This window comes from Adiantum capillus-veneris, chromosome 11, assembly GCF_014529385.1.
Source record: "Adiantum capillus-veneris isolate H3 chromosome 11, ASM1452938v2, whole genome shotgun sequence".
NCBI lineage: Eukaryota > Viridiplantae > Streptophyta > Polypodiopsida > Polypodiales > Pteridaceae > Adiantum > Adiantum capillus-veneris.
This window is the reverse complement of record NC_140941.1, coordinates 106067500-106079378: the sequence shown is the minus strand read 5'-3', so window position 1 is coordinate 106079378 and position 11879 is coordinate 106067500. Positions and strand designations below refer to the sequence as shown.

Below are 11879 nucleotides of genomic sequence, written 5' to 3'. Positions count from 1 at the left end.
AATACTCCTAAATGATTTCATTTACAACTACAACTTGTGTATAGATACTCCTCAAAAGCCATCAGAGGAGAAACATTCGGGCTGACCGAAAATAAACTCCTTACGATGAGATTTTGCAAGAAAGTTTTCTAGGAATTTGACAAAAGCTCTTGGGGTACGTCTGATTTTGTAGAGACTCCCGCATATCAATCACCCCAATGTGATTTTGTAATTTTAACTTGATACAAACGCTGAATGCTCTATGACCGGGGAAGGGGGGGGGGGGGTTTGTGATGAACTTCCACACTAAACTAACGACAAAAAATTCTTAAAATCCTGCAAATACGAACGGCAAGCATACCCGTCAATGATCAACCCTCAAGGCCATTGATGAACTTAGGACAGTCATGGTCTACAAAAGAGGGCATTTTCTACCAACTCTGGATAGTAGTAGTATAAGTATACACTAAATGTACATATAGTTTTGCTCAAGCAAAAGCTATGTTGGCCTTCCCATTTACAAAAGCAAGCATTCACATAGCTGTATTTTTACAATCTTAAACATTAATTTCAAACAAAGGGGTAGCATCTTCATGGCTAAAAACTAAGAAGTCTACCACTCTTTTGTTACACCTTCCTATAAAGAAAACCATGATTGCAACCACTCTAGCACACACACTCACACATGCGCGCACGCGCACACGGGGGTGGCCTTGACAAAGAGTTCAAACAAGGACTAGCATGCACAAAACACATACAAAACACACATCCAAACACAGCTATACTATATTTCTCCGTTCACTTACTCTCATGGGAAGATAGCGAGCAGGAGACACGTTCGAGATTTATGATGTTTCTCTCTAAGAGTCTTCCCATATAGACCAAGAACTCCTCCTCATCATAGCCATGGACAGGGCTTAGCTCTACCTTCCATGTGACCAAAGCATGCCCATTGTTGCAAGGATCCGACAACGAGAAAGACGCGGTGTAGTTCTTAAAACCCAAATTACTGTCCAAAATGGAGTAAGAGAACTCTCTTAAACGAGGGTCCCATTCCAAGAGCTGCTCCTTCACCCACACTAAATTTCTGTCATTGTTGCTTGCTTTGGTGCCTGCACAGAAGCGTATGCACCCCGGCTCGCTTTCGTTCCCATCCACACACTCGCACACTAGAAGCTCTGGCATCCATAGCTTTAATCCACAGAACTTGCTTGCTATCTCCCACATGTCATCCATAGGCGACATGGTCTGCTTTTCCACACAGAGCTTCCATTTCTTGCCTGAAGAAATCCTGTAGGGCAGGAACACATACACACATGAGCAAGCACGTTAGTCTTGAATCAGGAGGCTCTCTCTCTCTCTCTCTCTCTCTCTCTCTCTCTCTCTCTCTCTCTCTCTCTCTCTCTCTCTCAACAACAACAAAAGCGTCATGCAGTTTACGCACATTCCTGGCGGGCATTCTTGCATAAGGGTTTTTGCTGAGGGGAAGCAGAACAGATCTGGCGAGCTCTGCGTGTGTGTGTGTGTGTGTGTGTGTGTGTGTGTGTGTGTGTGAGAGAGAGAGAGAGAGAGAGAGAGAGAGAGCGCGAGAGCGACCGAGATTTGGGTCTTCCACGATACGGGGGCACAGGTGTAGCTCGAGTCTTCGAGGTGCCCTTGTGTTCAAATCACCATGGCTGCACGTGGGCTCCCTCGAATGCAAAGTTTAAACCTTGGTGGGCCTAGCCTAGCCTATGCTAACAATCCCAAGTTGCCTCCACCCCAGAAGGCATCAAATATCTCACTCGCCTTCCATAAAGTTCTCGCCAAGGCTAGAAAAATACATTTTTCCTAACCGAAGAAAATAAGAGCAAACTTGAAATTCTACAGGTTTTTAGCTTTTGCCAGTAGTTACATTAACCCTTGTGTAAATTTGCTGGTTTCTTCAAGGCAAACTCAAAATCTAACCGGGATTTTACGATTTTAGCCGGTTGAAATACACTATACCCTGGTTTTTTTCTAACAGTGGAACTTCTAGCCCTTCCTCTTCCCACCTCCCCAGTGCCGCAGGGGAGTTTTCAAATGGGATCAACGGTGAGGGTCATTCGAGCCGTCGGATGTGTTTTTGTAAATTGGGGCCGATTTGAAATTTTGGACATGCATGGCATTTCAATGCCACATATGTAAATGCGGACCGATTTGTAAATTCAGGACAGTTTTGAAAATTCAGGCCGTGCAAATTAGGATCGCACGAAATTTGTAGATTAGGGCCGCCCGATCGCACGGCCCACAATGTGCGCGCCTTTCCATTCTCACCTCCACCCTTGATCCCATTTGAAGGTGCTCATGCCATATAGTGTCGAGGCTCTTTCCACAACACTATATCATGTGGAGGGATTTGCACGAATCTCGAGGGAGATAAACAATCCACAAAATGTCAACGACGTAGACTTCCTCATTTCCCAGCTAAGTTTCGAACTCTTGACCTCCTCGTTGGTAGGTTGATGTGCCAATCATGCATCAACACTATTTCACATGGGCGCGGTGGGAGGGGATCGACGGTTGAAGTGATTCGGGCCGTCGACGCGGGTTTGTAAATACGGAAGGTTTCGTTAGTTCGAGGAGAAAAGTAAATTCGAGTAGGCGTGTAGATTCGGGGCAGGCCACGCCCCATGTCTTGAACCCACGACCTCCCCATTGCAAGCCATGTGCACTAACCACTGCGTCCCCTTGCGGTCATTGAAATAAAGGAGATTTGAGTTTGTCATATAGTAAATGCGGGAAGGGGGGGGAGGGGGTGGTAAATTCAAGACTAATTTGTAAATTTGGACCGCCCTCGCGCCGTCAGATCCAATGGCCCACGATTGATGCACCCCCATCTTTGCCATCCACCATTGATCCTATACTGCTCATGCCCATGTAAGATAGTGAAGAGGCTAACCACGCTCTCGCATGGGTTTGGTTGTCCAACACTCTACTTTGCAACGTCATAAAGTGAACATGCACACGTAAAAATAGACTCGACCATAAAAAATAAACTCGAATGTTATCCAACGGATGCCGCTTGTCACAAAAATTGTGCCCATGTTCACCATCATCGATCCCACCTCTCGGACATCATTCAAGACCCCATGTTCCTCTTCCTCTTCCTCTTCCTCTTTTCAAAGTTCGCGTCCCCTCATTGCTACAGGTGTAACTGTTGTTGTAGATCTTGTAAGAAAGTAATCTCCGACAAGATTAAAGTAATCTCCGATGAGATTACTTTCCCCTCACGACACATTCACTCAAAACCTATTTTTGGACCTATTTTTGAAACCCCCGTGCCAAATAGTGGGTGCGCAAAACTATTAAATAGATCCCAAATCCATCATCTACACGTCAAGGGATTAAACCTGATCATAAAAGTCAATCTAGAGAGGACGTTGGGACCCCTTGTTTAACATGAAGAAAAAATATGTCTGTCAAACGATTTTTTCATTTCTTTTTGTAAGAATCAGTGAAGATTCTTTCCTTGGAAAGGAATTGAAAAGTGAAAGGGATGTGTGTAGATCCTACGGTGGAGAGAATGGCGACAAAGGAATCCAAACACAAGGGAGGAGGTGGCAGGTGTTGGACGATGGGGGAGGGGCCACAGAATTGTGTTTTTTAATGCAACAAGTTGTGAATAGGTGGCAACAGCCGAGGACTGCTCGTAGAGCAAAGTGAACATGCCTTTTTTGTGCGACAGTAGAACAAGGCATGGCCAGGCGACGGCACAGGAGAGGAGGGCATGCAAGTGGAGATTTGCCAAGAGTCTCTCTCTCTCTCTCTCTCTCTCTCTCTCTCTCTCTCTCTCTCTCTCACACACACACACACACACACGCGTGCGCGCGCGTGCGAGCAAACGGTGTATCTCTTTGTCTCGTAGGAGACATAACGCAGACGACGAGCTGGACATGCCTTGAGTGAAACAAACGCAGGTGAATGGAAAAGGCTAGAGACAAAGCAAGATTCCCTTTGAGGATTCAAACCCAAAACAAAAGGGTGAATATATTTTGTGTAGGCAAGCGGTTGTCTGATCATTTTAGTGTGTCGCACATTGAAGGCAGATGGTTTTGTGCGAAGTACGGGCGGGGTTTGAGTGTGGGGGAGATGGAGGTGAGAAAGTCTAGAGTAGCTACAACAGACAAAATGGAGAGTATTACAAAAGGGGGAGTGTTGCTTTTCGATGTAATACGGGTAGGATAATGCAAGAGTAGGGGGCTGAATTGCTACGATTTTGGATTGGGGTCATCATTACCCTGCGATAAATCCAAGGGAGGAGGGTGCAGGGAGTTTGTCATCGTGGGAGTGGAAGGGAAGGGAAGAGAGAGAATGTGCTCATAGCTTTGCAGAGGGGGGCAATGGGCAGGTATGCAGTACAGAGCTTTGCATGGGGGGCATGTGGCGGTGCCTTGCAAGACAGAGACACCAAAAGAGGGATGGAGATGTGACGGCGTGGTGGGAGCAATGTTGCACACAGGTACGAGCCATCAATGTTAATGCACAGGGGGCTCAAAGGCAGACAACATTAACGATGTGAGGATTTTTTTGATGAAAAATCGTAGGGATACAAATGGAAGAGAGAGATGAGGTCAGTTACTGTAAGTGCCATTTCTTGGTGATACGCAAAGCACATGGCTCTCTCTCTCTCTCTCTCCTTTTGCAAGCTCCGAAAGTGCAGGTTGATGGAGCTAATGAGGAGAGGAGGGGTGTAAGCATATCTGCATGCTATAACTGTTGATGGGGAGATGAGTCGAGGCGTGTTGGTAGAGAGAGGTTTTCTCTACATCGATTGCAAGTCTACGCGCAAGACAGATGGAGAGGCAGAGAACTGGAGCATAGGGCTGAGGAGTGACTGCAAGATGTTGCACAGGGTGCATCATAACGACAACTTATAGCATTTTACCTTTGAATTTTGAGATCCAGTGGAAATCTAGTGAATCAACTAGTAAAACAGCGCCGCCTTCGACGGCGACACTGCCTCCAATAGTGCTATGTAGAGATCCACAAAAGGATTTGAAATATATAACCCTTAAAATTTTCAAATTTGCACAATCGAGCTCATTTTACATCACAACCTGTAATTTATCCCTTTGTTGTGTAAATGTTGTGTGCGTCCGTGCAAGAGGAGGATGGTATGAGCAAAAGAGGTTTGAAGGAAAGGCATGATGGGATGTGGAGGAGAAAAAATGTTGAACTCATGCTATTGCTAGTCCACTTCTCTATTTGTAACTAGTGGTGCTTCTAGCTTCTTCTCCATGCCTCTTCAATTCCCTTCAATGACCCCTTCCCAATTTTTGATTGGCTGATTTGTAGGTTCTTTGTAGCAAGTGCGGATAGTGGAATGTGTGGGAGAATCCTTTATTCCAACTCTCAATCTAATCGACTATGGGCTAAGCTATGGGCCAACTTGTTTAGAATACGGCCAGGGAAAAAACATTTTTCCTAATCTAAGAATATAAGGGCCAACTTGAAAGCCTCCTAGCTTTTAGGTAAATAATTGAAGCTTTTGCGAATATTTACACTACTAATTTTCTTCAAGGAAAACTCAAAATATGGCTATTTTTGCACGTCACAAATGGCAATCAAGGCCATCTTTTCTCTGGAAGATGGATCCAATGTCAGCTTCTAAGGGTTTTGGTGGACACGATGGATTTCAACTATTTTTGATTAATTTTGACTCACTCGATGGGTTTTGAGGATGTTTTCGGGGGTTTTGTATTGAATTAGGCTCAATGGATTTTGAAAGGTTTCATCAAGGTCTGGTGGCTCGAGGAGCTTTATTGGGGCCTCGGGGTTTTCAATTTGTTTCACTAAGTACACTCTAGGATTTTTTCCAATTCAACTCGAGAAGATTCCGATTGGCTCTAGGGGGCTCAAGGAAAGGTAGGTTTGCTTTTTGTTTAAATCCAAAACTGATTGTCTAAGGATGAATTCAACATCAAATTAAATTTCAAGATTTTGTCTCATTTTCGCTCCCCTTGCAATGCCGGTCTTGGACCAATGTTCGGGAAAAATGTGTCTCAACTTAATATCATGCCTTTTCAATTTCAAAAATGGCGGCAGAGGGCAAGGAAAAATTTCGCTCCAAAATGGCAAACAATAACGTAAAACATCGAAAAAACAACCCAATTTTTTGAAATCTTCTCCTGGCAAATTCAAGGAAAGGAATTTTTTATGTTTGGGAAAACATTGGTCTTTGTTGACTTACTCCGCAGCTCCAAACTCACTTGAGGGCCGAGGCATAGGTTTTTTGGCTTCTCGTTTTTTGCTCGAGGCTCAATGCATGGGATTTACATCTAAACTTTAAATTTGAAAGTGGGAGCAACGACAGACATGGTCAGCTGTGCATGAAGAGTTGGAGAAATCGTGTGTGTGTACTGTGTGTGTGTGTGTGGCTCAAACGAAGTGTGAGGGATTGTGGTTGTCTGAGCTGTCGCGCTAGGCAGGGCCCATGTGGGATAGACAGAGACAGAGAGGGAGAGTCTGTGCTGGCCCCAAGGCATCCAGAGTTAGTGTGTCCGCACTGTGCGCAGTGAGGCAAGTTCCAAGGCCTACCATTGACGGCGTGGGCAGCGAGGGTGGGTGCAAAACAACTCCCTCGTAAGGGATTAGGCGCTTTGGCAAGGATGGCGTATGTCACTCTTGCAGCGATGGTCACAATATGCATGCTCATACATTTATAGTATGCGGCAGCTATATATGACCACAACCACTTTGCTCGCATAGACGCTTACGTACGTCTTAGAGCTTCTGCTGTGTGTGGCAGTAGCTATGGACATTTTGCTTGAGTCAGTCTGTGCCAAGCGGTTGGCTGGTCGACCCCGCCTCATTGCTTGCTACTTGTCGCTTCCCATGCACATGCACATGCACATACGGTCAAGCCGCCTTGCACGCTCAGATTATATGTCTGCGACTTGTAGCAAATGCTCATCACCACTTACATACCAAGCATGAGTTTTACTCTAGATAACGAACTCCTTCATACTTAGCTTGTGGTCGAAGCAGGGCAGGGACGATGGGTGGCAGACGGCTACAGCGAAGGACGCCAAGCTGTGGGGAAGCTGAGTGCAACGAAATCCGATTGCGAGTGGGCAAGGGAGTTACATGGAGCAGCAGAGGCGTTGGCATGGCGCTGTGGAGGGAGAGGTTCATAGTTCAAAAGAGATCCACTGCTCCAAGCCTCAGAGAGAGAGAGTGTGAGAGAAAGAACCTGGCCATGAGCGTGGATGAGACTCGAGAGGTTCAAAGTAGCGAACATGTCGGATACGTCGTGTATTGAAGAGCGAGCGTGAGAGAGTAATGGCATGTTGTGCGAGTCGTCACCGTTTCCAGGTTGGAGAGACAGGTCACAGCGCTCTTGTGGGCTCAGAATTCGTACCACCTCTCTCTCTCTCTCTCTCTCTCTCTCTCTCTCTCTCTCTCTCATTCTCAGTTCGCATGTACCACGGTGTGTCTCTATGTAGTCGGAGCTGTACCTGCTCGATACCCTGCTCTCGAAACAGGAACGTCTCGCTCTCTCTCTCTCTCTCTCTCTCTCTCTCTCTCTCTCTTCGCACAGTGTGGCCGGAGCTGCAGTGTACCAGCCGGATCAAAGAGAATGCGCCACGTGGCGGGGCGCGGGGGGGGGGGGGGGGGGGGGGGGGGATCCTCCCATTAGAGCTAAGCAAACACAAAAGTTAAATTCATTAGTTAGAGGTGAACAAACACAAAAGTTAAATTCATTAGTTAGTTGAGAGAGGTGTTATGAGCGCATATGGAGCTAGAAGAGAGCAAGAGGAGGCGATCACAATGTACAAGAAACTTGGGACTTTATGATAAGCTTAATCTTGATTACAAGGCTTAATACTTTATTAAGAAAGATTGATACAAGACTTGGATTACATAACTCGAGTACATGGCAAGGCTTGATTGCAAGGACAAGACTTGAACATAAGAACTAGAAGAGGGATTTTCTCATAGGGGTGTTGGCAAGACTGAGGGGCTTGTGGCCCAAGACCCCTATTTATACTAGTGCTTGAGGAGGTTACTTGAGGAGGTTAGGACTTTCTAGGTTCTTCTTGAGGAGATTAGAATCTTTTAGAACCTTCTTGATCCTTCTAGTTCTTCTAGAACCTTCTGGATCCTTCTTCAACTTTCTAGAGCTTTCCAGAAACTTCTAGATTCTTCCGGAATCTTCTCCAAGCTTCTAGAAACTTCTAGAATCTCCTTGATACTTCTAGATACTTCTAGATTCTTCTAGAGCCTTCTAGCGATGATGTATCATGCTTCTAGAAACTTCTAGAATCTCCTTGATACTTCTAGAATCTTCTAGATCCTTCTAGATTCTTCTAGAGCCTTCTAGCGATGATGTAGGCGATGACATAGGCAATGATGCAGGTAGCGACGACTGACTCTCAAGCATCCATGACATTACCCCCTCCTCTAGCTTCGAGTTCCACAAGGAGCAGTGGTGTTCCTTGAGTTGGGCTTCCATGGATTTTGTTGATGGAACTCTTGGACTTTGAGAGATGCATGTTGTAGATTGTGTGCTGGTTCCTGGGTTCGTTCACTAACATCATAGCCTTTCCAATGCACCAAGTACTGTAACCTGCCACGTGAAACACTAGAATCTAGGACTTTCTCGACCTCATATTCGGCATGTCCTTGAATCTCAACCAGAGGAGGTGGTTGTAGGGATCTGCCTGGGATCATAGATGTGTGACAAGGTTCTAGGACTGAGACATGAAAGACCGGATGGATTTTCATGGATGAGGGCAATCGGAGTCAATAGCTGATTGGATTGACTTGACGGATAATTTTAAACGGGACAAGCTTTTGACAGGGACGAGATGAACGCAGATACGTCGGAGGAGCCACACTTTATCCCCTTCTTTGTATTCTGGATGCTGCATGCGATGGAGATCTGCCTTTCCTTATACTTGGATTGAGCTTCTTTGATATGAATTGTAAGTTCTTTGTGAACTGCAGATAATTGTTGTGTAAGATGAATAGCAGCTGGATTTTGGACTTGATAGTGTCTGTGGATATCCTGTTTGGGATGTTGACCATAATTAGCAAAGAATGGAGTGTGACGGGTGGAGGCATGAAAACTGTTATTATAGGAGAATTCTGCTAGCGGTAGGAGCTCGATCCAATTATCCTGGTGATAATTGATAGTACGGCAGAGATATTGTTCCAAAACTTGATTTACTCTCTCTGTTTGTCCATCACTTTGTGGGTGATTGGCTGAGGAGAGGTTGATTTGTACTCCGAGTAGCTTGAACAAGCTTTTCCAAAAGCTAGAGATGAGTTGTGGGCCTCGATCAGAAACTATGTCATCCGGTAATCCGTGATAACAATAGATATGTTGTAGAAAGAGTTTGGCCATACCTTCGCTGGTGATGGTTTTAGTGGTTGGAATGAAGTGTGCCATTTTTGTAAACCGATCCACGACTACTAAAATGGAGTCAAATCCTTGTGACAAGGGTAGCTCTACAATGAAATCCATGGAGATGGATGACCATGCTTTGGTTGGAATGGGCAAGGGATGGAGTAACCCATGAGGACGATGATGAGGGGCCTTTGATCTATTGCAAGTGTCACAAGTGCCTACATACTCCTTGACAAGCTTCCACATTTGAGGCCACCAAAAGTCACGGGAGAGAAGCTCAATTGTCTTATTAACCCCAAAATGCCCTGCTGATGGAAGATCGTGTCATTGTCAAAGTACCTCCAAGCGCGTTGGTCCTGGCGGAATATAGAGAAGACCCTTATAGTAAATTAGTCCATCAATTTCTTGAAAGTCCTCATTAACCTCTTGTCCTTGGAGTTGTTGTCTAATATTCTGAGCAAGTGGGTCTTTGGCAATTTGCGTCTTCATCCTAGAAAGAAAAGTAGAATCTTCAGGAGCTTGGCTCATGGTGGAGTTTAGCTTAAGCTGCTCAGGTTCATCACTGACTCTTGTTGATCAACTGCTGCGTCGCCTTCTCTAGGTGCAAGGTAGGATCTTCTTGATAAGGCATCTGGCTTAGCTTGTTGACGGCCAAGTCTATAAGAGATAAGAAAATCAAACCTTGATAGGATACCACTCCACCTGGCGTGGCGACGATTCAAGACGCAGGATGCTATGAAGTATTCCAAATTCTTGTGATCTGTATAGACAACGATCTTATGAGGAGCTCCTTCAAGTAGGTGACGCCAAGTGTCGAAGGAGTCGATGATTGTTAAGAGCTCTTTGTCATGGATTTCATAATTGATTTCTGTAGCTGAGAACTTGTGGGAATGAAAAGGCACTGGATGTACTCGACCATCCTCTCCTACTTGGGATAGAATAGCACCAAGGGCAAAATCTGAAGCGTCTGTTTCTAGGATGAAAGGCTTTGTAGGATCTGCGTGAATTAGAATGGGTGCGTTCGTAAAAGCTTGCTTGAGAGTCTGAAATGCTTTCGCGGCCTCTGAGTCCCATACAAACTTATTATGGCCTGTCAACCTTGTGAGTGTTGTAAAGACCTTGGAGTGTTGTAACCACCTTGGAGTATCCCTGTATAAAGATACGATAAAAATTTGCAAATCCGAGGAAACATTGAACATCTCTTACCGAGGTGAGTGTCTCCCAATCAAGGATGGTTTGAACCTTCTTTGGATCCATGGAGATTCCCTTTTCAGAAATTACATAACCAAGAAATTCCACCTTAGACTGATGAAAAGAGCACTTCTCCAACTTTGAATCTAACCCTGATGCACGAAGCTTTTCAAGCACTAATCGTACATGGTGCTCATGCTCTTCTTGATCCTTGGAAAATATCAAGATATCATCCAAATATATTACCACAAAATAATCCAAATACTCCCGAAAGATATCGTTCATTAAATGTTGAAAAACAGCTGGGGCATTTGTGAGACCAAATGGCATGATGGTATATTCAAAGTGGCCATATCTTATCCGAAAGGTTGTCTTCCATTCATCACCTTCTTTGATTCTGACTAGGTTGTAAACACCACGAAGATCTATTTTTGTAAATATTCTTGCCTTGCCAAGGCGCTCAAGAAGCTCTGGGATCAAGGGAAGGGGATAGCGATTCTTGACGGTGATCTTGTTTAGGCCTCTATAATCCACGCACATCCAGAGAGTTCCGTTCTTCTTTTTCACAAAGAGTATCGAAGCTCCTGCTGGGGACTTTGAATGCCATATGAATCCCTTAGCAAGATTCTCATCAATATTTTTCCGCAATTCTACCAATTCATCTTGAGATAGCTTGTATATTGGGCCAAAAGGGGGTTGGGTTCCCTCCTGAAGCTCTATAGCACAATCATAGGGCCGATGCTCCGGTAAGAGGTCTACATTCTTCTTCGCAAAAACATCATTGTAATCTTGATATTGACGTGGCAATGCCTCCATGATTTTTGTTGTCGACGTGTCGGTTGGTGTTGCAAATATGAGGAAAGTTGGATGCTTTTTGGTTGCATGCATGAAGACCTTGGCTCCAAGATATATAGGCCTATTATGCCTTCCTTTCTTCTTTTGTATTTTTTGTGATTCAATTCTCTGAGCCCTCTAATCGATGTCAAGATTATGTAATTCAAGCCACAGTAGCCCAATAACAATTGGACTGCTTGGGCTTTGTATAATATTGAACGCTATTCTTGAAACATGCTCCTGCAATGTTACTTCTATGGGCGAGTTTCATACCTGACATCCCCTGAAGCGAGGGGACGACCATCAATGACTTCTACAGTTGTTGGATTAGACTTCTCCACAAGTGGTATGCCTTTTTCTTTTGCAAATTCTTTGTCCATGAAGCACGCCATTGCGCCTGAATCTAGTAATGCTTTACAATCCATGTGCCTACCCAGCATATGGATCTTGACTGGTAGCATAAAACTTGAAGTGGAATCAGCGGGAAGAAAGAGACCCTTTT

The 11879-nt window shown here is 44.8% G+C and overlaps 1 protein-coding gene across 2 annotated transcripts; it reads right to left on the bottom strand.

Moving 5' to 3' along the window:
• Window positions 1–577: 577 nt before the first annotated feature.
• LOC147447785 (lachrymatory-factor synthase-like) lies at window positions 578–1725 on the bottom strand. 2 transcript variants are annotated; one of them, XM_086523503.1, is made up of 2 exons: window positions 1576–1725; window positions 578–1270 (listed from the first exon to the last, which is right to left on the bottom strand). In XM_086523503.1, exon 2 carries the CDS (start codon window positions 1222–1224, stop codon window positions 778–780), a length of 447 nt encoding a protein of 148 aa, XP_086379629.1. In that variant the 5' UTR covers window positions 1225–1270; window positions 1576–1725; the 3' UTR covers window positions 578–777. The 2 variants fall into 2 exon arrangements, with proteins under 2 accessions (XP_086379629.1, XP_086379628.1); XM_086523502.1 differs by lacking the exon at window positions 1576–1725 and adding an exon at window positions 1424–1569.
• Window positions 1726–11879: the final 10154 nt, after the last annotated feature.

What these genes read in the sequence shown, in the direction of transcription:
- LOC147447785 (XM_086523502.1), bottom strand. Translation starts at nt 1,446, where the DNA reads ATGCAAGAATGCCCGCCAGGAAT. An exon ending in CAAGAATGCCCGCCAGGAAT is followed by an intron (nt 1,271 to 1,423) that starts GTGCGTAAACTG and finishes CCTGCCCTACAG; the next exon opens with GATTTCTTCAGGCAAGAAAT.